We start from the raw sequence: 27,803 nt of genomic DNA, 5'->3' as shown, positions 1-27,803 counted from the left end.
CTTTGTTTGGGACATATAGTGTCATCCCTCTGTGAGTGTGGCATCATCTTAGGGATATGTAGGAACTGCATCCGACACCGATGTACTGAGAACAGCATGACCTGTATCTGTGATAAGTCTACTAATGATGCCATGCCTTCACTCTTTTGCTTTATGGGTATTTATTATTAACCAAGAAAAAAAAAGTAACTTGTGCACTATTGATGTTTTAAGCAGAGGAATTATGATAATCATCACAGATAAGCAATGCTACTTTTTCTTGCCATTTCCTTGGTAAAACTGTAAAATTAAGGTAATTGTGTTAATTGCAAAGCTTACATTATACTGTGTTCACAAAAAACATAGTCCAATAATGAAAACAAGTCTTAAAATCAGATTTTTTATTTTTATTTTTCAGAAGATTTCAATATTTCTGACACAAAAGTCCATTTGTGCAGATGGATTTGAGGCTAATCCTTTTGCTTTGTGCTGGGACATGGTTGCCCTTTAACAGTGATTTTAATTTAAATACAGAGCCATCTAAAATTCCAACAGAGCAATCTTAAATAGAAACGTGATTAGTTTGTGACAATTCTGAAAAGTCATCACTCACTGGCAACAATTAGCCAGATTCTGCTATAAATTAAATATTCCCTGTACGTACACTATAATTTAAAGCCAGCATTTCAACCAGAGGCCAATATTTAAAACAATCAGTTTAAAAAAAAAAAAAACAAACATAATTACATTTCTAACTATTTAAATGAACATCAACAACATGAAATATGTCTTCATAATAAGAACTTAGTATTGGAGTAAATATGTCAAAGGTTACAGTCTGTTATGTTTCTAAAGATAACAAATGACAAACACATTTAAAATGTTTTTTTCTTTTAGGTTAATGCATAATTGCAGCCTAGTTAGCAGCCATAATATACAAACTGCTGAATGTTAAAGGAATATTTGACTCCTGTCTTTATCGAGAAAGTTAACTGTCCCTTTAAGCTCACTTCTCAACATTCCCAATCTGCACTGGACAGCTCCTAACGACTGAATAACTGTTTGACAATAAAACAAACCACCAACACTCTAAACTGGCAGGGTGAATGATCTGATGAAATTTCAATTTTAAATTTAATTGCCCGACAGGACATCTATATAATAAGCATCTATATAATATATTATATAAATACCCTAAGCAACATCACACGACCAAGAGTGATGTTTCCCCGACTATCAGCATAATTGAAAATGTGACATTTATTTTATGTACCAGTAGTTCAATTTAGTCAATAATCTCAATATATATATATATTTTTTTTTACTCTGAAAAGTGAATGATTGATTTACTTGTCTGACAAGCACATGTCAAACACATGTACATATATAAAACCTAAATGTTTGTTATGGAGAAATAAGCAGATAGATGGTTCAAGGCTGTAATCAACAAGTGTCAGATTTGCCGGCGATGGAGCATCTTGATGGTGATTAATGTTGCAGGTTGTTTCTGCTGATATGACAACACACTTCCATCCTAAACTTTTCCTAAGGCAAAATCCACCAATGAATCCTCACTTAACATCCTGAGTGGTGACCCAAAGGGATGTAGTGCTGACAAAATCCTAATACACCTCAGCCACTTAAGAGGTCAGGCAGCTTGCAGCTGACACCTCTGTTAAGGGTACTCCTGAAATAAAAACAAAAATGTATTTGTAAAAAAATTCTCTCATTTTTAATCTGTACTCTGGCCCTCGATATTTTACATTATTTTCATCATCCTTTGTGTGTTTGAATTATTTGACATAAATGGATGTCCTGCCATGTTTATGCATGGTTAAATATTAGGGGTGTAACGGTTCACAAAATTCACGGTTCGGTTCGATACGATACACTGATGTCACGGTTCGGTTCGGTTCGATACGTTTTAGATACAGCAAAATGTAAAAACATCTCAACTTTTCAGAATGCCGCAAGCGCACCGCGGGTCATGTGACAAGAACTAACCAATCAGCTTCATCCTTTCCCGTAACAACGTTGAGAGCTCAGCCAAGATGAAGGATCAGCTGATCATAGTTGTATATGGATTGCAATTTTGAAATAAATTTAGTAGCAGAGCTACTGCAAGCGATTTTTAGAGCTGCAAATCCATTTATCCTTCGCTGAAATTTCCGCGTCTCATGGAGAGAGCACGTCATTGTTGCTTAGCAAAGACAGACGCCTCATGAGCGCTTCTGCCCAAGCGCTTTGGAAAGGAGGAGAAAGACGCGCTTAGCGTTTTCCATGCGTTTTTAGGCACGATATGTGAACGGCCCCTAAGGCGCTCGCTCACTCAGCACGCGCTGAAGGCTCGTTGCAAAATGTCGAATGCCTTTAACAGACCAGAAATATAAGATCCTAAAATAACCAACAGGTCTGGTGTTTGGGTTGGATTCCCTGTAAGCTATAGTTTCTAAATGCTGCAGGGATAGTTTGCTGCGTGCATGTTTCTCCTTTTTTTCGTCTTTTCCCAGATAGTACTGACGCATATATCCCAGATATTCCCGCTGGTGTTTTTTTTTTTTTTTTTTTTTATTCCCGCTGGTGTACCCTGTCATGTTGCAGATGCGACATACCGTTGTTTTTTTATCCACCACTCTCTTGCCATCACCATTATAGCTTAAAGGGAATCCAAAGTGCACCCAAACACCAGACCTGTTGGTTATTGGAGGATCTTCTCATTTCTAGTCTGTTAAACACATTGGCTATTTTGCAACGAGCCTTCAGCGCGTACTGAGTGAGCGAGCGCCTGCTGAGTAGCCTAACATAAACATATAAGATGGTGTTTTTTTCTTCTTCGGGAGTGTCAGGGGCGTTGCCTGTTACGTTGTTTGAGTTATTGGGCTACCTTGTTGAACGCATATCATTATATTTCTCTCTCTCTCTTTTTTTTTTTTTTTTCAAATATAATTAATTACTCCAACGAACCGTTCGGTATACATAATGCGTACCGCGTACCGAACCGAAAGCGTCGTACCGAACGGTTCAATACGAATACGCGTATCGTTACACCCCTATTAAATATATATATATATATATATTACCCATTATTACATAAATTATTACATTTAAATTTGTAATTTCAGTCTGCTCTATAATAATAATAATAATAAAGTAAATTTTTTGACTAGTGGGAAAGTCCATTTATTATATCTAAGCCTGATCTCACACTAACTAAAAGCATGTATTTATTTATTACATCATGTTTATTCTACAAGGATTTGATGATTCACTTAAACTTACCATAGTTCTAGGTTTGTACCAGCTTTGTTCTCTTTCAGTACAGCTATGAACAGGTGGAACTGTTAGACAGCATTTTGCTGTCTAGTACTGTAGTTCAACATTATTGCAGTCGCTCAGTGCTGTCCCAGCATCACAAGAATGACTGCTGCGGGTCAGTAATACAGGAGGGGAGTCATTTAACATAGAAGATAATTAAAGAATAACAAAAGTAATTTATTTATATTCTATATAAATATTTGTGAAGTAGAAATTTTATTATAGAATTGCATTCACACACACTGTAAAGAGCTCTATAGTTTCACTATGCCTGTCTTTGTACAGAAACCTTAAAAGAGGTTGTATAAAACAAGCATTTAATTCAGACTTAAGCTAATTTCTTCCCTTCCGCACTGGACTGAAACACATCACTCTCAAACTTATCTCTCATTGTCACCTGATTCTTGATGGAATTTGAGAAATTATTCAGTTAATATTCATAGTCCAAAAAGTGTATATGATGCATAAACAAGCACATCAGTCAAAATTAATAGAATATAAGTAAACATGTTAACTGGATAGATTAAAACAAATAATGAAAAGATATGAAGGGTAAGAAACTGGGACTTAAGAAACTTGTTTCTTAGATTTAAGAAACTTGTTAGACACTTGTTCGATATAGCATGAGAATACTCACCCAAGTGTCGATGTAAGGCAAAACTTCTCCTTCTAGCTGTTATTAGACAGCTGACTGCCTCACAATGCTTTTCATTGTCAAATTATAACAGTACAACAACAATAACAATCCAGGGTCATTCAGTTTTTCATTCCAGAAGAAGTCCTTCAGCAAACCATTGTTTGTAGAGAACTTAATAGTGTTCTCTAAACAGAGAGAACAGATTCCTCCTGAAATAAAAAAAATAAAAATCTAATTTTCTTTTTTTTCTTTTCTTTTCTTTTCTTTCTTTCTTTCTTTTTTTTTTTTTTTTTTGATGACGAAAGGCACTGCCAAGTATGTAACATGTGACAATTAAACCTTAAAATAAAATTATTGCCGTAGATTCGTATTATTCCACGTTGTTCACAGTAATCCGGGGAAGCTTTTTAATAGGTTGAAAAGCGAGTGTAAAATATCAACTTGTCTCCACAGTTAATTTTATCTATTGGGAAGGCCCTCAAATTTAGAAGTTTACTTAAGATTATTCTCTAAATAAGTAATTCTAAACTTCAGTAGTAAGGACCACCTGGTTCCTGATTAAACTCTTCAGCTTTTTAGTGCGTTAATTAATGAGACAATCTAAAACATTCTGGACGGACTTGAGTTGGGATATAGATATCTGATGTTCTTGTGCCATTGAATTACACAACACAAGATGTGCTTTTGGAACATTCTCAAATCTTGCTGGATAACATGGATCATCAGATTTTACTTGTGAAGTTGCCAGATCACCAGCTTAGGGTTTGCCGTCATAAAATACATAAATAACATTCCTAAGACATTCTCAAATGTACATTTTTCAGTTAAACTTTTAAATAAAATTTTTATATTAGTAATTTGTCATTAAAATAATTGTATTAGAGAAATCCCTAAGTGCTCTCTCTCTCTCTCTCTATACATTTCTGTAGATGTGTGTGTGCATATATATCTGGCTGTTTCAATCTACATCATTTGGGGGGGGGGGGGGGGGGGGGGGTTCAGTTGGGAGCAAACAGGCATGTAGCCTACTGTCATGCAAGGGATGTGTGTCATGAAAACCCCTCAGGAGAGAGAAACGCAAACCTGGGGCTCAGTTTTGGTGCAGTGACAGCAGGTTGTGGAGAATCCTTATTGTTGGACTAGTACTACGTAAACAGACATTTTCTACTGGAAGTGCTCTCAGGCTTTTATATGTAAGGATTTTGTCTGAGAAAAGAGGCTGAATGTCTCAGATTGTGGACTGAGCACCAGGGGATTCTTTCTTTACAATTTAAATGTGGACCTGTTGCTAAATGTTTATAATGAATGAGAATTCAAAAAAAGAGAAGAAAAAAAAAAGGAAAATGTTGGTCATGGGTCAAACGGACACAGCACAGAAGAGGCTGAGGAGTTACAAAAAGACAACTTGATTGTCCACATCGGCACTCGGGAATTGCCCTCAAAAGCTATACCACTTATCAAAAATGAATAATACAAGTCACTGTGACATGAGAAGCTTCTGTCTAGCCTCCTACCTTCTCCCTTTGTCTCTATCTCTTTTTAGCAGGCATGCTGCTTTATGCTTTCGGGGCCAGGCAGGGTGCTTCCCCTGAGCATGTTCCAACACTGATCTGAATCCCTACTCATACCCATTCTTTCCAGAAGTGCTAAGCCTCCAGACAAACATGCACTCACGCATAAACTCAATGTTCTTTTTCTCTCGTTTCCGCTTACTCTGGATGCTGGATAGCAAAACAGCTGTTGTATTTCCCCTTTCAGAGTTTGTTTGTGTCTACAGACTCGTTGTCAGAGTGCATTCAGAACAACAGCACTTATAACCTGGGAGCTCCAACACTCCCCCTTCTCTCACGCTCTTCTTATGTTCTCTCGCTCACTCCGGTTCCAAGAACAGTTGTGTAATTTGTTACGTATGCACACATAGTTAGCATTCAGAAGAGTGAGCTGAGCATAACGTATGAGTGGAAATTCTGTCGTCATTTCGCTCATGCCATCCAAACCCAAAAGACATTTGTACATCTTCTTTCAAACACAAATTAAGATATGTTTTATGTAAACTGAGAGATTTATGTCCCTCATTTCAAACTCATAGTAACCAAAACCTAGAAAATCCCATAAGATCACAAAGGTGTCATAAAATAAATCCATATGAATCGAGTGGTTTAATCTAAGTTTTGATTTGACTGATTTATATGAAGGCCAGATTTAAATTATTTGCATCTTAGCAGTGATTGACACATGCACATCACATATGGTAAACACAGAAGCTCAAATGTTAGGGGATTTGTGTAAAAACAAAACAAAACAAAAAGTTTTAGTTACCTGTACTTTTTTTCTGTACTTTCTGTACTGGAAGCTTCTGTCACCATGACAAATTCATTATAAACACACTTGGCAATAAAGCTCTGATGCCGACTTTTTATGGAGGGACAGAAACGTCTCAGGTTTTATTTAAAACATTGTAATTAAGTCTTATGGGTTTGGAACAACATAAGGGTGAGTACATGAGGACAGAATTTCCATTTTACATTAATAATAGTAGTTTATTTCATCAGTATGACATTAAGACTTAATTCATATGGGATTTCAAGCCATGGATAATAATATAATATGGATATAATAATATATATTTTTTTCAATACATAGAATAATTTATGTTTTTAAATAATATATGCAAAATATCTAATGCATTTATATATAAATATATATATATATGTGTGTGTGTGTGTGTGTGTGTGTTAAGTGTATTTTTTTCAAAATTGAGATTTATACAATATCTGAAAACTGTATAAATAAGCTTTCCATTGATGTATGGTTTATAAGGATAGGACAATATTTGGCTGAGATACAACTATTTGAAAATCTGGAATCTGAGGGTGCAAAAAATAAATAAATCAAAATACTGTGAAAATCGCCTTTGAAGTTGTCCAAATGAAATCTTAACAATACATATTACTAATCAAAAATTACGTTTTTATATATTTATGGTAGGAATTGTACAAAATATTTTCATGGAACATGATCTTTACTTAATATCCTAAAGATTTTTGGCATAAAAGAAAAAATCTATAATTTTGACCCATACAGTGTTTTTTTGGCTATTTCTACAAATATAACCCGGTGACTTTAGACGGTTTTGTGTTCCATGGTCACATATGTGAAATAGTTTGATATGTCATATTACACACCATATGCAGCATTCAATCTGAACTCAATATATGAATCCTTGGGTGTTTGGGTGGCTTCATGGACACTGAATGGACATATCAACAGGTCATTTTCTAACAAATAGTGTTTCGTGAATATAAATAAAGGTTCCAAAGGAGGGGTTTCGTATAGATTCAATTTAATTGGGCTCTCTTAAGAACCCCTCCCCCTTTACTGTGGGGGAGCATAAAATAATAATAATAACACTAATAATAACACAACAACAACAACAATAATAATAATAATAATCTTTTTAATCTACAAAGAAACTTTTGTGCAATGGAAAGGTTCCGTGGACGTTAAAGTTACTTCATGCCAAACTTTGCATTATTCTATTATCTGTCTCTTGCAAACACAAAAATATTATACAACTACACACATATCTGCATATCAAATTATTTTTAATATCTTTTTTACCTTTTTTTATAATTATTGAATTAGTTTATATTAAGCTTAGGAATAAGACATCTTCAACAAGCACAATGAAATCTGGGTTAACAACCAATCTGCCCTCTATTTGTCCTTCAGGAAGGAAATGTTTCTGTTGGTGTAGCAGTTCTGGTCATGATCTGGGTCTAGCGGTTCTTTCTCAAGCTCTCTTGCAGAGGTGGCCCAGGCTCGAGGGCAATTTGGCAGTTGGACACGCTCATGATGCGCTATGGCGATGTGCTGACTGACACTTGAGATTCCACTCACGTTCAGAGAGGAGTATTTCATCGGTGAGTCACAATGCTCGTAGCTTGAAATTGTGATCGTTTTGCAAAAGCAGAAATAGATAAATCTGTACCCTCTGAACAATGGGAAATATAACGCATAATTAAAGCATTTGCGATTACGGAACATCTACGCTACAGCTAAAGGCTATGGGTGAAATAAATCAAAACGAAAAAATGCAAAGACATGAAGCTGTAGCAGTGAGTTCTCAATTAATCTCACCATAGCGAATGGCTGAAGGCAAGAACCAAATTCCAAAAGCTTTCACATCTAGAGGGCCTTACGCTCCGCCGGAACCTTTTCATAGTTCCAGAACTAATTGTGGAACTACACACAACAGGCCAACCCCTATGGCAAGCCGTTTAAAAATCCATTTCTTAAACTCAACTATCTTATTTTTTACGTTTCTGTATTTTCATTTTCAGTCTTACAAATAACTAAACTAAAAGTAAACTTTTTAACTATTTACATAAAATCAATTGTAGCTATTTTATATAAATGTTAACTCCTGGTGATACAGTAGGCTACTAGTACAAATAAGCTCATATCATCCCCTTGGAATTATAAGGTTCTATCTGACATTTTTGTCACAATTGAGTTATTCCCATATCGTTATTCTATGACAAATTATTTACATTATGTGATAGATTATTTTTTGTTGTTGTTGTTTACGTAATGGGATTTTTATTAAGGTTCTATCTACAGTGTTGAATGGAATGCAAAAACTTTGAAGCTCAATATCTCAAAACTACTCAGAATGCAGATAGAACCTTATTAGGGCTGCACGTTCTCAAGTTTTTCATTAACCGTTAACCGAGGCCCTTAGCGGTTAATACTCGGTTAACCATAGTGTGCCATAGTAACCATAACCATAGTAATTTCCGGACATTGGCCGAAAAAAAAAAGGAATGTCCGACAAAATTTAATCTCTCCGGTCAAATTGTCCTATTAAAACTGCCTAATAATGCCGCCCATTAACACAATCTGAATTTGAGAATAAGCCTAAAATGTATAAGGCAAAAGGTAACAAGCAGACTCCGCGGCCGCCTCGCTAAGGCTATGACTATGTTTGACACGTACAATATTTGAAAATCGATAATTATTTATTTATTTATTTAAATTACATTTATATCTGAATTTATGTCAACCTATAGACTTTCAAATAACAAAATGTCATGAATTAATATGTATTTGTGTACAAAATGACATATAAACATATTTTCCTATTATACTTTGCCTGGAAACGCTTCCAACAAGGCGTCGGTTCTATTTCTAGCATGCACTAGAGCTGTAATCGGGCCATAAAGTTAGGCCCGACATGACCCGAGCCCGACAGGTTTCGGCCCGAGCCCGACAAGTACATTTTGATTGACAGCTTTTTTTAAAGCCCGAACCCGTTTACAGCCAGACATCATTCAAATGTGCGCACGCACACAGCTCTTTTGCCTTTGGTCAACAATGAGTAATTTATTCATGTTTTAACATAATTTACTCATAACTAACGTAGACTAGACCACTTGGAAGTTGGAATAAAGAAATAAAATAAGTCCTATGTGACATCGTAACATCTCAGCATTCTAGACATAGGCTCATTTAACCTATAAATAGACCAACGCACCAATAAAAACGAGTCATTTAAAAAAAAATTAATTAAGATAAATTTTAAATTAAGATGGGTATTTGGCAATAACGAAATTAAGATAAAGGCTCCGCCGGATTTGCTTTATTTAATAAAAGAATAATGCCAACATTAGCGTAAATACTCTGTCAACATTATGCATTTAAGACTCAATGAATATTTAGTTATCATTTGAAAAACCTTTACTCACAGAGATTAGGCTAGGTCTAAATGTTTTTGTGGAGGGAAATGATTGAATCCAGTGTAGATGTCTTCAGCGCCGTTCCTGCGCTCACTGATGGTGCGTCATTATTCAATCATTATTCTCATTATAATCATGGTCAAAACTTTTCCACACCTCGCTCAGAGTTTGCTTTAGTTGCTGGTGCAACCAAAACGTAATCACCAGAGGCAAGCCTCCGTTACACCTGCTCAGCATTCATTTTAGCATCTTTCTCGCGCTAATCGAAATACATCACATGACCACTCGTTTACCTCGCAAACCGGAGCACAAGCCCGAGCCAGGGTCCCATCGGGTTCGGGCAAAGATCTTCAGCTCTAGCATGCACGCGTCGAGCCGCGCCTCAGCCGCGCGTCTCACGCAGGCAGTCGGCAAGCTCTAACCTGTTAACATGGGAACCGAATTAAAAACAGACACGCCACGCAGCTGAGATGCTTTCGCCACGCATCCAGTGTGTCCTGACCGGCCTAATGATGCCCGGGTGTTGGCTGTTGAGATTACAACAACGAGGTTGTACTTGAAGTATATCTAAGCACTGTATTGCAATACTTGCATTTTGCCCCGTCACTCGTATTAGCCCGCTTCATATTAGAAAAATGACTTCTTCTTGTGGACATTACAAATGTCTGGGAGCGCTCTGGCGGTCTCTGGTGGTGCAAAAATGTATTACAACTAAATTCAATGCACGCCATTGACGTCACTTAACCGAGCAAAATGTTTCACTCGGTTACACAATTTTTAACGGTTAATCGGTTAACCGGTTAACCATGGACACCCCTAAACCTTATAATTCCAAGGGGACGATATGGACAACTACTGTATTAACTACTGAGAGATACTAGTGCCAGAGTGTTCAGTCTTTCTCCTGGAGGGTCACTGTTCTGCAGGAGCAGGGATTGGAGTTTAGCTCCAATCCCATGCAATTAAACACGCTTGAACAAAAGTAATCACTGTCTATAGGATTACTAAAATCATCCAGGTAGGAATGTTGGTTTAAACTGGAGCTAAACTCTGCAGAATGGTGGGACTGGAGGATTTCGCACCCCTGTAGCAGCTAAACAATTATAGTTATAGTAAACCTTAAAAAGGTGGCAGCAAAAACTGAAATACACTATTCTGTGAATAGTTGAAAAAATTATAATAACAATAATAATAATAATAATAATAATAATACATTTAATTTGATGCTAATATAATAATTGCTGTAACTGTTGAGCAACGGGGTAAGCAGTATATAGAGAAAATAATTACTAAAGACTTATGAATAGACATTGGCTGCTTCAATGTGGAATATAAATAGTTTCTGTTGAATAGTTACTAGTGCAATTCAAAAAGGCACTAGTTAATACTTTATTAAGTGATTTGCCATTATAGAAATATACATTCTGACAACAATGGATAATATTCTATTTAAAGGAATAATTGTTAAATAGGCTTGCCATAGATTTCCACAAACTTCCAGTGCGGTTAAGTGGTGTAAGATATTTGCTTGAGTATAGCATCTGACAGCAGAAAGGAGAGACGTCTATAAACTGTACACCATAAACAAGCGGGGCATTTAAAAGATGCCATGCTTAATGAACCCTTATATCTCAACTTTTTTCATTTTCACTTACATAGCGCAGAAGTATTTGCTCTCTGTTGCTTATTTGGGAACGAAAGAACTGAATTCATGAAAGATGATGCAGTACTTTGCATACAGATGTAATGACAAAACAAGTTATTTTATCATAAATGTTAGCAGAAAATCCACTTGATTTGATTTAAACGAGGATATAATAAGGTGCAGCGAGGTACAAATTCAAATTAATTAAAAAAAAGCTTAAAATTGGACATAGGCTATGTTTGAATTGGTATTGCGTCTACTTTAACAGGTGGAAAGAAAGCAGCTATTTTCAATGGTTACTTACTGCCAGTGAAGCGCAACACGTTATTGGAAAAGGACATCCCAATCCATGTCAGAAAAAAAAGAAGAAAAAAAGGGGAAAAAAAGACAAAACCCAAACAATGCTTTCCACTCTTAATCCTCATTGCTGGAGTTAAACAGGTTAGTCACAGGGCACTTACCAGTCACCCTTTGCTCCCTTGTTGGTCAGTCCCAAAGCTGGGACACCCGGTGCATGTCCTTAGAGACGCATCCAACAATGCCAATCAAATTCCGTGATCACAATCCACATCTCTACATATATACCATAATATCACGTACAAAATGAGCAGGATCGCAAAAATAAACAGTGCAACCAGTATTGCTTTGGTGACTGGGGATATTAAAGACTGCATGATGCCGGCGAGCTGGAGAAAGCAGACACCGTGAGCGCAATGAAGATGGATACACGTTCAGGCGCCAGCAGCGTCCGATCCGGTCCGTGTCTGCATTGGTGCGTGCGAACCTACAGTCAAACGCGTGGGCTCTTCAAAAACATGACACGCGAAAGAGCGCTGCATCATCCATTCGTGATCTCTCAAACCATTTGCGCAAGGGGGCACGATACTGAGGTCCCTTCAGGATACCCATCATCCAATACCTCTAATAATAATATTAATAATATTTTTTAATAATAATAATTAAAATAAAAAAATAATATATATATTAAGATATATTATATATAAGTTAAGAAAAGGAAACTAATATATCTTAGGTTTTGAGAGGAGTATTAGAGTGTTGTCCTAAATTATATTGTTACCGGATCCTTTAACAAAGATGCCAATCATGCGTTTTACTTCAACTTTAATCCCAAATGCGCTTGGGAAGTCATCGATAATGGTGATTCTCAGTGAGTCAGACCAAAAATATTTGCCATAGTTAAATTCATCCTGTAGAGAAGCGTAGATACCCTTCTTTATTTGCAACGCATTCTTTTAACACTAGATGGAGTAAGAAACCAGTCTATTTGCTGTCTCATAGGTAGCGCTATTTCATGCCAGAGCGAATGCCACAATTAAAATTAGAAGCGCGTGTTCAGTGATTTTTGAGCAGGAAAAAGAAAAAAAGAAAAATCAATCTTAAACCTTAATCTTAAAACAAATTGGCACTGTTAGATTATTGCAGATACACATGTTGTTTGTAACTATAAAATGCTGTGACAGAAATCAAACAGAATGTTTCGAGCCTTCAGCAGGTTTTAGCCACACTAAAGATTCTGTGGGGAATTCACAAATTTACTACCAAGTGACTATCCTATTCTCCGTTAATTTTCTATGCATATATAAATACTGTTTTAATAATTGATCCACTACATTAGCCAACACACGACCCCTGTTCTAGTGCGAGCTCAAAAAAAGCGCAGGTGGGGCGTGGCGAGGCGCGTCACAGTTTCGATCATCACTCTTTAATTAGACTGTACAGACTGATAAACTGTTGAATTACACTGGGTTAAATCACTCAGAGAGGTGGGCCACATAATTCATGCTTAACTTCACCTTTGAGATACTTGCAGTTGTTGATTTCGAGGCTTGTAAAATCTTGCGAATTACTGATATTGCATGAGGTTTGTTATTTCCACAGCAAGATGACTTCATACACGTGGATTTTACTCCTTCTGTCAAGTCTTGTGGGAACAAGAGAGCAAGGTATGGTTTCCTACCCAAACTGTTGACATGTTTCGGTAACAGCTCATGTAACAGTTGCAGCACTGCGTCGTAGACGGCGGTAAAGTTAAAGTAGCTAAAGTTTTTGCACAAAGCTCCATTTTTGGAATTCCCATTTTATGTGTTTTTTTTTTATGTTATAATTTTACAACTTTTAATGTGTGCAAAAAAAATCCAACGACAACACTGTTTGATCTAAAGGTGTTAAACCAACTGTAAAATATTCAGAATATTATGCCTTATGATGCACAAGGCTTGTTTTTTTTCTTCAGATTATGCATTTAATGTTTTTATATACAGTACTAAATCCATATTTTTCATGTTTTATATACTGTACCCACTTAAATGAATTAAACTCTGACACTGTTTCAGAAAAGGTATCAAACCTATGTAAAAATATTCAGAAAATTATTCCATATAATGCTCAAGACTTGGTTTTTCAGATTATGCCTTTAGTATTTGTGTTTATTGCAAGAATATGAAAGTAGAGATGCAAAAGCCCTTAAATTCCATCTGAAAATGTATTCTAAAATAAGCATTTGTATCATGCTCCCATGTTTAGGTTCAGCACTATCACTTTAATGGCAGTCAGTGTTATTTTCTTTGTGAGATGGTTTTGTTATATTTATATATAAAATAAATCACTACATAACATTAGGGCAGTTACGTAAATATAAAAAAGCACAATTTTTATTGTTTTTATAAGCTTCTTATTTTGTGATCTCATGTTAGCAAAAGTTTCAAAAATATATTTTAAGACCAGTTTTACAAAAGGTTATATATGACGGTTTATTTTATAAGTATTTTATTATTTTTATTGGTTTGATGTAAAATTATTTTTCGTTTACCAAAAAAAAAAAAAAAAAATCCATATAATTCCATATAAAATATTTGCTAGTTGAAAAATTGGGTTTGTCCAAAAGTTGTATCCATTTATGACCACACCGTATATCATGTTTGGAGAGGATATTATTCACATATTTGTAACACTTAAATCTAAAAAACTCCACACTTTTGACCGGAGCGTAGCAATAAAGTGCAAAATCCATATAAGTATATTTGTAATCTGGTACTTTTTATGTTTTTCTGCACTGGAAGATCTCTGCAAAACAATTTCCCTGTGTTAGTCACAATAAATTTCACTGTATATCTGATTCTCTTAATTATATTAAATATATATAATTATTATATATAATATAATAATATATATAATAATTCATTTAATTTATAAAACATGAAAAATATGGATTCAGTACTGTATATTAAGTACTGTTCTATACCTTTGTCCTTTATCTTAAATAGTGTCAGAGTTTAATTCATTTAAGCAAATACAGTATATAAAACATATGAATTGTTCATCATGTTTTATTATTATTTTTTTATAGGGAATAATAATCAGAATATTTTACAGTTGGTTTGATTCCTTTATCTCAAAAAGTGTCGGAGTTTAATTCATTCATTGGGTACAGTATATAAAACATGAAAAACATGAATTCAGTAGTGTATATAAAAACAATAAGGGTATAATCTGAAAAAACAACAACAACACAAACAAGCCTTGTGCATCCTAGGAAATACAATTCTGAATATTTGACAGTTGGTTTAATACCTTTAGAGCAAAAATTGTTGTCATTTAATGGATGTATATTATTTCAATAAAAGTTCTAAATTGTTATAAAACACATAAAATGGTAATTCCCAAAATAGAGCTTTGTGCAATAACAGAGATGTTATTTCTGAACATTTTATTATTGTTGAAGTTACAAATTAAAAGTATTAAACATCCATCCCAGTTACTTAACATTTTGTGATATGGAAAAAATGCGTGCATTGAGTGTTTTTGAATGTCCAAAAATGGTATATTGGTTAAGCTCTTGGAATTGTTTTTTTTGAAAAGTTTCTGCTCGATGTTGACAGAACCGCATTTTTACAGTTAAACTCTGCGCACACGGAACAGCTGCGGGATCTCGATCTGCTACGGAGGCCTTCAGCATCACCGACCCCCACTACTGCATCTCACCCGCAGCGGAGGCGCCACAAGCGCCGTGAGAGGAAGCAGAAGAGGGGTAAGCGCGGAGGTATCCGGGCTAGGCTAACGGCTAACCCACACAAGCCATCTATCCCCACCATCGTACTTGCTAACGTACGCTCAATAAACTGGACTACATACGATTACTACGCTCAACTCAGAGGACTGTAAGAGACTGTTGTGTTTTTGTGTTCACGGAAACTTGGCTCAGCAAAAGCGTTCCAGACGGCGCTATTCAGCTAGACCAGCTGACGTGCTATCGAGCGGACAGAGCTCTCGTCGCGGGAGGAAAAACCCGCGGTGGCGGGCTTTGTGTTTACATAAATGACGCGTGGTGCCGCGATACTGTTGTGATCAGCAAACACTGCTCACCCCTGGTGGAGTTTATGATTATTAAGTGCCGGCCGTTCTATCTGCCGAGGGAATATACTGCTATACTGCTCATTTCGGTGTACATTCCCCCATTCAACATCATCAGCAACAGGAACGACGCACGAAATGAACTGTACGAGCACATCAGTGAGCAGCAGACAGCACACCCTGATGGTTTTCTCATCATAGCTGGGGATTTCAACCATGCTGACCTTAAGAGTGTGCTTCCAAAAATACACCAGCACATCAACTTTCCAACACGAGGTAATAACATCTTGGACTTTGTTTACACCACACAGAGAGGAGCTTACAAAGCTGGAGAGCTGGAGATGAGGTGGGCCTGAGAACAGCTAGGGCCAACCTGTCCCGTGGCATCAGAGAGGCTAAGACACAGCACTCCAGGAGGATAGCTCACCAATTCAGTGACAGCAGAGACACTACGAACCTGTGGCAGGGGATACAGATCATTACGGACTACAAGCCCCCACCACGGACCTGTGACAACAACATCTCTCTGCTAAATGAGCTGAACACCTTCTTCGCTCGCTTTGAGCAACAAAACAGCACCACTGCACAGAAGACTCCACCTCCTCCCGGCGACCAGGTGATGACACTGACCCCAGACAGTGTGAAGAGATCCTTCAGCAGGATCAATGCCCGCAAAGCTCCGGGTCCTGACAACATCCCTTGGCGTGTACTGAAAGTCTGTGCAGCAGAACTCACTGATGTCTTCACAGACATTTTTAACATCTCACTGAGTCAGGCTGTTGTTCCCACATGCTTTAAATCTACCACCATCATCCCAGTCCCGAAAAAGCCATCTCCATCCTGCTTCAATGACTACCGTCCTGTTGCACTTACCCCCATCCTCATGAAGTGCTTTGAACGGCTAGTCATGCACCACATCAAGTCTCTTCACTCTGCTGACCCACAACTGCACACCGTCACACAGCTCCAACCTCTTTATTAAGTTTGCAGATGACACCACTGTGGTGGGTCTCATTAGCAACAAAGATGAGACAAACTACAGGAGTGAGGTGAGCCGCCTGGCCAAGTGGTGCAGTGACAACAATCTCTCTCTGAACATGGAGAAGACAAAGGAGATTGTTGTAGACTTCAGGAGAGCACAAACTCAGCATGTTCCTCTGACCATCAACGGTGCGACTGTGGAGAGAGTGAGCAGCACCAAGTTCCCGGGTGTGCACATCACAGAGGACTTCTCCTGGACTGAAAACACAGAAGCACTGGCCAAGAAATCACAGCAGCGTCTCTACTTCCTCTGCAAACTGAGAAGAGCCAGAACCCCACCCCCTATCATGTACACCTGTACACTATATGTACACTATATGTATATGTACACTACAGAGGCACCATCGAGACCATCCTGTCGAGCTGCATCACTGTGTGGTATGGCGCCTGCAACGCGTCCTGCTGAAAGATTCTGCAACGCAAGTGAGAGCAGCTGAGAAGTTCATTGGTGTCTCTCTCCTATATATATATATATATATGCATAGCTGCTTTTCAAAGTCAACTAAATGTAATACATAAGCCAATTCCCATGGTATAGTGTGCCCTTTGGAGTGTGCTTAATACACTCTAAAAAACGCTGGGTTGTTTTTTCAACCCAACTGCTGGGTTGAGGCCGTTGGATAGGACTTTGGGATGTTTTAACCCAAGTTTGGGTTGAAAATAAGGTTTAAAAAAAAAAAAATTTAACCCAGCGGGTCTGGGTTGAGGACGCGGACGTGAAGGAGAGCACGCACGTCACGTCAAGATCGTACATCTCCAGTGCGAGCAGCCGCCATTTTCTCAGCGTGATAGAAGCGAGAAGCGAGTGAAAGACTATGGTAAGTAAATATTCAAAATGTAAAGTTATCTTTTATTGTTTACCCGGTTGTATGAAAGGCGGAAGGTTTTATGAAAGGCGGAAACAAAGGAGCTTAACGTTATATATATATATATATATATATATATATATATATATATATATATATATATAACAAAACGGACGCGGTTTTCGCCTCAGACACGGAGGTCTTAACTGCCTCATGTAACGGTACTGAACGGAGGATGTACTTTTAATATAACGTCTGTGAATGTATTTTGTCATATTTACATAAGATTTTACATTATCTGTACTTTTTGAGGCGTTAACAGACGGTTATGGTCACGGTTACGCTCATGTGAATTTGTCTTTTTTTATAGTCATGAAAATAAAGAAAACTCTTTGAATGAGAAGGTGTGTCCAAACTTTTGGGTTGTACTGTATATATATAAAATAAAGTGGAAAACCTCTTTTAGTATATTATAATTTATACTGACGTTTCAAAACAATTAACAATGTTATTATGATTTTAAGCTTCTGGGAAGCCAAAAGAAAAACCAGCCCCACCGAAAATCTCAGATGATTCAGGTAACCTTACCATCATGCGCGAACATATTTTAGTTACTATATTTAATAATAGTATTGACTGAGTAACACATGGAAGTATATGCAGAGACTTATGTTTTTGCTTTGCTCTCATAGGATTTGATCTTTCAGATGTCTTTGATTTGGGTAAGTCTATTTGGGCTAAGAAATATTGACAAAAACAGTTGAAATGAATTTTGGTCATGTTAGTTTTTAATTTTTATCACATTCTTGTGGTTTACTTTATTAGGGCCTGTTGAATATATGATGATCAGTACATTGATTAAACTCATTGTTTATTCATGTCCTCATTTATGTACTTTAATTTTAAATGTTCTGGATAAGCTTTCCCTCTACTAGTGTGACAACTTGATGAACATTTAGTATCATTTCATGGCAAAATGAACACCACCTTTGATATTTTAATGGTTTTTATTATTATTATTATTATTATTTTAATTTTTATAACTCAAAATAATAAATAATAATAATATTTTTCAGAAAACATGGACTAATCTAATTCTGCGGCTGCATGCAGTTGCATTACTTGCAATTCAGTAAAATTTCTGTTATACCAATTCAACTCCACCATCCCTTGGTTTTCAGTGTAATAACTAAACTTGAATTACCCAAACCTCAAAATGAGTTTCTTTATGACCATTGTTTGTTGTACACAGACCTGAAAAAACCTGTAGTGGTTCCCCCCAAATCAGAAGATGGTAAGAGAACATTATACTGAGGTGTTTATGTAATAATGTATAATGTTTGTGGGTTACACTTTTATTTTAAGGTATCCTTGATGTAGTGTAATCATATACAGAAGTAATATTAATTTGCAACATGAGTTATTATTAGGGTCAGAGCCCTATCATGTTTTTGCTAGTTTCAGCACGTTGCTATTTTGAGGAACTAAAAAATAAACTGTGATATAGACCAACTCAAACCTGGTCTAAAGTGTGTTTTAATAAAATTTAAATACTGAATTGTTCCTTTTTTATTGTATTTTCCAATAAAAATAAACCATCAGGTAAAACATACCGTATATGTGACCTTGGACCACAAAACCAGTAATAAGAGCACATGTTCTGAAATTGAGATTTATACGTCATCTGAAAGCTAAATAAAAAAAGCTTTCCATTGATGTATGGTTTCTTATGATAGGACAATATACATATATAATATATATATTATACAATATACACACACACACATATATATATAATAGAGATACTACTATTTGAATGTTTGGAATCTGAAGGATGCAAAAATCAAAATCAAAATATGGATAAAATTGCCTTCAAAGTTGTCCAAATTAAGTTCTTAGAAATGCATATTATCAAAAATTAAGTTTGAATAGATCTACAGTAGGAAATTTTTCAAAATATCTTCATGGGACATTAACTTAATATCCTAATAATTTTTGGCATAAAAGAAAAACTTTTTATTTTTTCTTCCCCATACAATGTATTTTTGGCTATTGCTACAAGTAAACCTTAGCGACTTAAGACTTTTGTGGTCCAGGGTTACATATGCATACACATCATTGTAGGTAAATTCTGATTCTTCTAATCAGGTGTTACATTATTTTTGTACAGTGATCAACTTACCATTGCAAAAATTAACATGATGTTTTCATTTTTAGGTCTCTTCGATCTGTCTGATGCATTTGGTCCAGGTAAAAATGAGAGCTGTACTTTTTTCCTTAACTTTTGTACTGTGTATATAGTTTCCATTCTACCTGACTGACAGACGTTATCTGTGGAACACAAAATAGGATATTTTGAATAACTATACTTTTAAAAATAATTCATGTTGGGTATTAAATGTCATTAAATATTAATGTAAAGCTACAACTTAATAGATATTGTGCTGCTATTCATGACTATTGCCAGTGCTATTGGTTTTCCTGTTCTGTTTGTTTTAAAGGTGCTGTTTATAATGATTTTTAAGCAGTAAAAGATTATGCCATAAGTTTTCTTTTTCTCTCTCTACAGATACTGAGCACAAAAAACATGTGGTCCCACCCAAGGAGAGTGGAAGTGGTATGTTTCTGCCAACATCTGTTATTATGGTCTTGCAATGGTTTCATTTTTGGGCTCTTTTGTATGTTAAAGTGGTGATTGGTCTGCTTTTTTCAAAGGTTCGATTGTGTTTATGGGCAGCAGTGTAACATTTCTCATGCTTCGTAAAATAAAAAAAATAATTAAAAAACCTCCTAGTGCACATTGTTCAGAAAATGTCACACCCTCTTACCATTACGGGACAGTGTTTATTAAAACATCAGGGTTAATAATTTCACAAACAGGGCTCTAGATTAACTTTTTGCACTGGTTGAACTGGTGCACCAAAAAAAAAAAAAAAAAAAAAAAAAAAAAAAAATAGGTGCACCCAAATTTTCAACTGCATTGCATGTAACACCGCTATTTTACAAGTTCACGTTTGTTAAAACTGCTGTCCATATAAGCAATATTGACTTGTAACTTAAATGATTAACTAACAATCTGGTCAACATAAAGTTCTTTATTTGAAGCAAAATTCTACATAAAAGGTAACTTACTGGAAATGTGTTGGTGCTTAAAGTGCTTCACTGAGATGAAATTAAGTATTTTTAAGGGCTTCAAACTGAATATCTCATGCCCCTCTGATGGCCAACTCCTGTATTTTGGCCCTCTTGATCTTTGGCCTTGGCTAAACCAGCTGGCCTCTCCCTGATGCTTATCAGATCTTCCACTGTGTGAATGAAGGGATACTCTAGTGTTTGATTTGAGCAGTCCCTAAACAGCTTCAACTACTGTTTCAGCTATTAAAATAGTTAAGTTTTGTATGTAATAGCAAAATGATTATATTTAGGTATGCTTAGATATGCATAAATGTATGTATTTATAGGACACAGATTGGAAATTTGTATATGCCATGCACAGTAAGTGTTGACATGCACAGTTTTGATTTAGTTAAGAGATTAGATTTAAGCTTGAGTTTTGGTTGGGATTATACTGGCCGTAAAACTACCAGAGAAAAAATATAAAAATAACTGTTTTCTTGCAGATTTTCTGGACCTCACTGGTTTTTTTATGATGCTGACAGCCGTAATTAAAGAGCACTCTCTATTAACTGTGTATTGTCCATGGACTAATCTAATTCTGCGGCTGCATGCGGTTGCTTTACTTTCTTTTTCTTTTTTTTTATTAATAATTAATTTTGAAAAACTTTTTTTGCTTGTTAAATATAAAAATAATTTTATTTATTTATCTATTAAGTAATGACCAAGCGGCCAGTGGCAGACAGTGAGCCTATGTTTTACAATAATGAACCATGTGTAGTGTGGAAAGAGGACCAGAGACAGCAATTTGCGGAGCAGATACAGTCTTTAAAGAATGAAAGACAGGAGCTTGAAAATTCTTGTAAAAAAAGTCCCAAAGGGAAAAAACGGGAACCAAAATCCTTGTCTCGTTCAAAAAGGAGAAAGCAAAAAACCACCGGCCGCCCAGGCAGAATCAGTATGGTGGACAGCTCCGCAACAGCACAGTAGGGAGAGATCGGCAGGTCAGGAGACGAGCAGCGGCAATATTTCTAGGCTCACACTCTCGGCAACCCCAAACAGACAGGACAATAACTAAGACATGACAGGGGACAAGACATACAGAGTTAGCCAGTTTTAGAGGAATAATCTGGCGAGCCAGGTAGGGAAGAGAGGAAAAGAAGTAGGAGTGCTAATCAAAGGAGAAGGGGAAACAGGTGCGGGAAGCCAATCGCAAAGAGTAGCGCAATGAGGAGCAGCTGAATGAGATTAACAGCAGAGGAAAGGTGAGTGCAAAAAAGGAGAGGAGGAGGGATCATGACAATGCCCGAGGGGGAAGCCTGGTGGGAGCGGAGGAAATCATCAATAAGCGAACGGTCCAGAACGTCGCGGGAGGGGATCCTATTTCTCTCCTCAGGACCATAACCCTCCCAGTCCACTAAGTACTGCTGACCCCGACCCCGGCGGCGGACGTACAATAACCTACAAACCCTACAGACAGGGGATACCTCGATCTGCACGGGGGGGGAGGAAGACCGGGGAGGGACGCGGATAACGCGATTATTCGGTCGATGACGGTGAGGATGACAGTGTTACCGGCCAACGGGGGAAGACCCAAAATGAAATCTAGAGCGATATGGGACCAAGGGCATGAGGGAATAGGGAGGGGTCTGAGGAGGCCAGCCGGAGGGGAGTTCCCAGACTTGGTCTGTTGCGCACACGGCGCAGGCGGCTGCAGTACAAAACGACGAGTATCCCGTTCGAGGGAGGGCAACCAGAACCATTGGCCTATGGAAGCCAGGGTGCCCCTAACGCCGGGATGGGCAGCTAAAGAAGATCGGTGGGACATCGACGGGGAGTGGCGAAGTGAGAAAGAGCCCGTTTGACTAGTCTCTCGATTCCCCAGATGGCCGCACCAATCACGCGCCCCTTAGGGATAATGGGAACGTGTGACTCGGAGCCCTCTGAGGAATCAAAGAGGCGGGACAAAGCATCAGGCTTGACATTCTTCGAGCTGGGTCGGTAGGAAATGGAAAAGTCGAAACGGGTAAAAAACAACGCCCAACGAGCCTGACGGGCACTCATCCTCCTGGCGGAACGAATATATTCGAGGTTCCTGTGATCCTTCCATACTATGAAAGGAACACAGGAACCCTCCAACCACTGACGCCATTCACCTAGCGCCAGGTGGATGGCGAGTAATTCACGATTGCCCACGTCGTAATTACGCTCAGAAGGAGATAACCGATGTGAGAAATAAGCGCAGGGGTGGATCTGACCATTGGAGGCAGATCGCTGGGAGAGTATGGCTCCAACGCCTACCTCGGATGTGTCAACCTCGACAATGAACTGTCTGGAGGGGTCAGGGGTCATAAGGATGTGAGCGGACGTGAAAAGGGTCTTAAGACGGTCGAAAGCACTCTGGGCGGACTCGGTCCATTCAAAACTGGTCTTGACAGAAGTAAGGACGGTTAGATGCACGGCGACCTGACTGAAGTTACAAATAAAGCGTCTGTAAAAATTTGTGAACCCCAAGAAATGCTGCAAGGCGACACAAGAATCAGGGACTGGCCAATTAATAACCGCGTTAACCTTAGCGGGGTCCATGCTAATGCCCTCCACTGAAATGACTGACCTCAAAAAAGTGACCAAGCACGCATGGAAGCAGCATTTCTCAGCCTTTACGAACAGTTTATTCTCGAGAAGCCTTTGAAGAACACGGCGAACCTGCTGGACGTGCACCTGGAGGGAGGGCGAGAAAATACGAATATCATCAAGATAAACGAAAAAAAAAATATTGAGCATGTCTCTAAGGATGTCATTGACCAACACCTGAAAGACAGCGGGGGCGTTTACAAGACCGAACGGGAGAACGCGATATTCAAATGCCCAAGGGGAGAGTTAAACGCGATCTTCCATTCATCCCCCTCCCTTATGCGAATTAAATGATAGGCGTTGCGAATGTCCAACTTCGTGAAGAATGCGCCCTGCAAGACCTCAAAGGCCGATGACATGTGGGGTAATGGATAACGGTTTTTAATAGTCATTTCATTAAGGCCCCGATAGTCTATGCAGGGGCACAAAGAACCATCCTTCTTCACAAAGAAGAACCCAGCGCCCGCGGTAGAGGATGAGGGAACTATGGTACCTGCGTCCGGGGACTCCGACAGATATTTCCCAAGAGCTTCGTGTTCGGGGCTCGACAGGGAATACAATCTACCACGAGGTGGCGTAGTGCCCGGGATAAGGTCGATGCTACAGTCATACGGACGGTGAGGAGGAAGAGAAGTGGCCCGAGAACGGCTGAAAACCATCCGCAGATCGTGATACTCCTCCGGCACCCCAGACAAATCACCTGGGTCCTGAAAAACAGAGACAGAGGATACAGGAGGAGTAGCAGAGGTTAAACAGTTAACATGACAAGAAACATTCCAAGAGAGAATGGTACCCTTTATTCAGTTAATCTGAGGATTGTGCTGTATAAGCCAGGGGTGTGCTAAAACTACCGGGAAATATGGGGAATGAAAAGTTAAAAAGGAAATGGTCTCACGGTGGTTACCGGAGATAGTGAGAGTTAAGGGTGGAGTCTCATGGTTAACCCTCAGGAGAGAGCTTCCGTCTAGAGTAAATAGGGGAGAGGGGGCGTCTAACTCCTTCAGGGGAATACCTTGTGCGCAAGCCCATGACTCATCCATGAAATTGGATGAGTCATGGAGTCAATCAGGGTCAATCAGGGCCCTGCAGGAGGTAGAGGCACCAGGCCAATGAAGATTGATCGTGAAGGTGGTGCAGGAGTTAGGAGGAGAGACCAGATTGCGCTCGCCAGTAGCCCTCCCCTTACTGACGAGCACTCATCCTCCTGGTGGAACGAATATATTCGAGGTTCCTGTGATCCGTCCATACTATGAAAGGAACACAGGAACCCTCCAGCCACTGACGCCATTCACCTAGCGCCAGGTGGATGGTGAGTAATTCACGATTGCCCACGTCGTAATTACGCTCAGAAGGAGATAACCGATGTGAGAAATAAGCGCAGGGGTGGATCTGACCATTGGAGGCAGATCGCTGGGAGAGTATGGCTCCAACGCCTACCTCGGATGTTGCATGGCCTTTGGCTTTTAATGGACACACATCGACAAAATGCGCAGGTGAAGCGCAATACATGCAGAGGCGATTGTCAACTGTTCGCTCTCGCTCCGTAGAGGATATGCGGATGCCGCCCAGTTGCATGGCCTCAGGTTCGGAGGAGGAGGAGTGGAAGGGGATCGGTGGGTAGCGAAGCCAGTAGAGCAGACTCCAGACCTCGATCGCGGCGGCGCTAAGTCAATCAGTGAATCCAGACGAGTAGGGACCTCCCTGGACAAAATCTCATCCCCTACATCGCCGTTGAGCCCCTCCAGAAAGCGAGCGAGCATCGCCGGCTCATTCCAGCCACAGGAGGTTGCCAATGTGCGGAACTCGATAGAAAAGTCCGTAACAGAGCACTTACCCTGGTGCAGAGAAGACAAGAGGCGGGAGGCCTCCTCCCCGTAGACAGACCGGTCGAAGAAACGGATCATTTCCTCCTTGAAGAGGGAGAAGCGCTCGGTGCACACGGCCTTGGCCTCCCAGACTGCCGTTCCCCACTGGCGAGCTCGTACGGAGAGAAGGGAGATAATGTAGGCGATCCTTGCCCGGTCTCCAGAATAGGTTGATGGATGGAGGGAAAACACAACCTCGCATTGGGTTAGAAACGAACGGCACTGGGTGGGCTCACCGGAATAGCACGGCGGGTTGTTAATTCGAGGCTCCGTGGGGTGAATAGATCTGGACAGGGCTGGCGGATTGAGGCAACACTGGTGAAGCTGTTTGGCAATATCCGTCACCTGTGCAGCCAGAGTCTCCATGGCCTGTCTCGCGGCCGACAGTTCCTCCTCGTGCTTGCCCAGCATAACCTCCTGGATCTCGACGGCCGTCTGGATCGGATTCTCTCTTGCTGGGTCCATAGCTGGCCAGATTATTCTGTTGTGTGGAAAGAGGACCAGAGAGAGCAATTCACGGAGCAGATACAGTCTTTAATGAATGAAACACAGGAGCTTGAAAATTCTTGTAAAAAAAAAACAAAAAGAGTCCCAAAGGGAAAAAACGGGAACCAAAAACCTTGTCTCGTTCAAAAAGGAGAAAGCAAAAAACCTGCGGCCGCCCAGGCGGAATCAGTCCGGTGGACAGCTCCGAAACAGCACAGTAGGGAGAGATCGGCAGGTCAGGAGACGAGCAGCAGCAATACTTCTAGGCTCACACTCTCGGCAACCCCAAACAGACAGGACAAGAACTAAGACATGACAGGGGACAAGACATACAGAGTTAGCCAGTTTTAGAGGAATAATCTGGCGAGGCAGGTAGGGAGGAGAGGAAAAGAAGTAGGAGTGCTAATCAAAGGAGAAGGGGAAACAGGTGCGAGAAGCCAAGCACAAAGAGTAGCGCAATGAGGAGCAGCTGAATGAGATTAACAGCAGAGGAAAGTTGAGTGCAAAATAGGAGAGGAGGAGGGAAAGAGTCTGAGTGAAAAAGGGAGGGGGAAAGAAAAAGAGAGCCAGGATCATGACAATATGCCTCACAGACATGGAAAACTTATCTATAGAAAGCTTTATATGACTACTTAAAATAAAACAAATCGAAAACAAAAACTATTTCATTATAATCATAATCTGTAAAGATGCATTTCTCTCTAAAGGCTCGTCTAATGAGGAGATGATGAGTCAGGATCGGCTGTCACAGATAAGGAAAGAGGACCCAAAAGCAGAAGGCAATTTGACAACGTTTAATGGTGAGACTCAGTTCAGGAAAGGAACACAGGTGGCCATTTAGGTGGGATAATCCAACACAAAGTTTTTCAATATTAAATCCAACAGAAGATAGTCTCAGTCCAAAGGGAACAGAAAGTCTCTTAGCAGTAATGCAACAGAAATACACGGTCAGGACTGGCAACGGGAAAACCCCAGGAGGTAGAGAGAGAGGCTGGGTTTGTTCTGAGCACGGGAACGCCAAACCGTAAACCACTCACGTAGCTGGAGGATGGACAGAGCAGACGCGAGGTAACAATGCACAATGCGATCGAGTGTTTACATGCACTCTAGATCATATTAGAAAAAGAATAAACCCTTTCAATTCGCTCAAAATTGAATTCAGATCAAACTTTTTAAGGTGTTTACATGAAGGCTTTTCGGTCCGATTGAACCATCAATCCAATTACTAACTGATTACTAACTAACGATTACTAACATGTAAACAGCCATCGTGTCTAAGGAGGAGGGAGAGACAGACATGGTGGAGACAGGGGAACGAGTTAAATAGTATATTGCATGAGTACAATTAAACAAAATAGAAAAAAATCACAATAGGTTATTGTGTCCTTGTTCTTCCAGAGGGTAGGGGAGCACAGGGTGGTGAGGAAACTCCCAGCCCGGAGTCTGCAGCGGCTGTGGTGTGTCTAAAGGAGCCCAGCACGAGTGCGTCCCGAACGCATTGCATGGGTGGAAGTGGCCGTGTGCTGACTGATGGTGTTCCTGAGACACAGAGGGACACAACTGATGCATTAAAAGTCATAGCAGATGAGCTTAAGAAAATAAGTGTTGTGTTGTGTGACATTGCATCTACATTAAAAGTTAAAAAATGAACCTTCGCATTGCTGTCCCTTCACATATGACACTTGATTACTTCCTAACGGACATCATTGGGCATCACTGTACTGCATTTACTCTGCACTCTGATGGTTTGGGAATCTGGTGAGAAGCCAACATCTGATGGGGTAACCACTGTCACTTTCACAGTATAACAGATTATCTGTACACTAAGCTTGATCTGTTAGGAAACAGACATTGTCATTTTATCTTTGCAAGAAGCCAGCCATAACGCACGGCACCTGGCCCAAGTCTATTCCATACACTGCTGTGTTCTAGAATAAACAAGTCATGTTTATCCAGGCCATCGTGCCATGACATTTGTCAGAATCAAGTTTGGCTCACAAATAACTTGCACATTTATGGAATGCACATTTTTTATACACATACACTCATTCTCATGTGGAGCCTTTATAGCAATATGAATGCAGTTAATTGGAACGAATACATTTGGGAATATGGGCATTGCTATAAATTGCCTTTTGATATGTGCCTGTTCTCCAACAGTGTAAGAAAACC

The 27,803-nt window shown here is 39.1% G+C and overlaps 1 protein-coding gene and 1 long non-coding RNA gene across 2 annotated transcripts; one reads left to right on the top strand and one right to left on the bottom strand.

The window, feature by feature from the left end:
* Positions 1-365: 365 nt before the first annotated feature.
* Positions 366-12,209, bottom strand: LOC128015939 (uncharacterized). The gene is made up of 2 exons (XR_008184040.1): positions 11,776-12,209; positions 366-1,666 (listed from the first exon to the last, which is right to left on the bottom strand). It is a non-coding gene; the product is annotated as an uncharacterized LOC128015939 (long non-coding RNA).
* Positions 12,210-13,217: 1,008 nt separating this feature from the next.
* On the top strand, positions 13,218-27,281 carry LOC128021224 (uncharacterized). Its single transcript, XM_052608278.1, has 8 exons — positions 13,218-13,278; positions 17,434-17,544; positions 18,057-18,110; positions 18,225-18,254; positions 18,785-18,826; positions 19,750-19,782; positions 20,102-20,149; positions 27,030-27,281. Exons 1-8 carry the CDS (start codon positions 13,218-13,220, stop codon positions 27,278-27,280), a joined length of 630 nt encoding a protein of 209 aa, XP_052464238.1. The 3' UTR covers position 27,281.
* The last annotated feature ends 522 nt before the right edge of the window (positions 27,282-27,803 follow it).

The sequence above is a fragment of the Carassius gibelio genome, chromosome A1 (genome assembly GCF_023724105.1).
Source record: "Carassius gibelio isolate Cgi1373 ecotype wild population from Czech Republic chromosome A1, carGib1.2-hapl.c, whole genome shotgun sequence".
Taxonomy (NCBI): domain Eukaryota; kingdom Metazoa; phylum Chordata; class Actinopteri; order Cypriniformes; family Cyprinidae; genus Carassius; species Carassius gibelio.
Note: the sequence above shows the minus strand (reverse complement) of the source record. Positions and strands in the feature narration are given on the sequence as shown.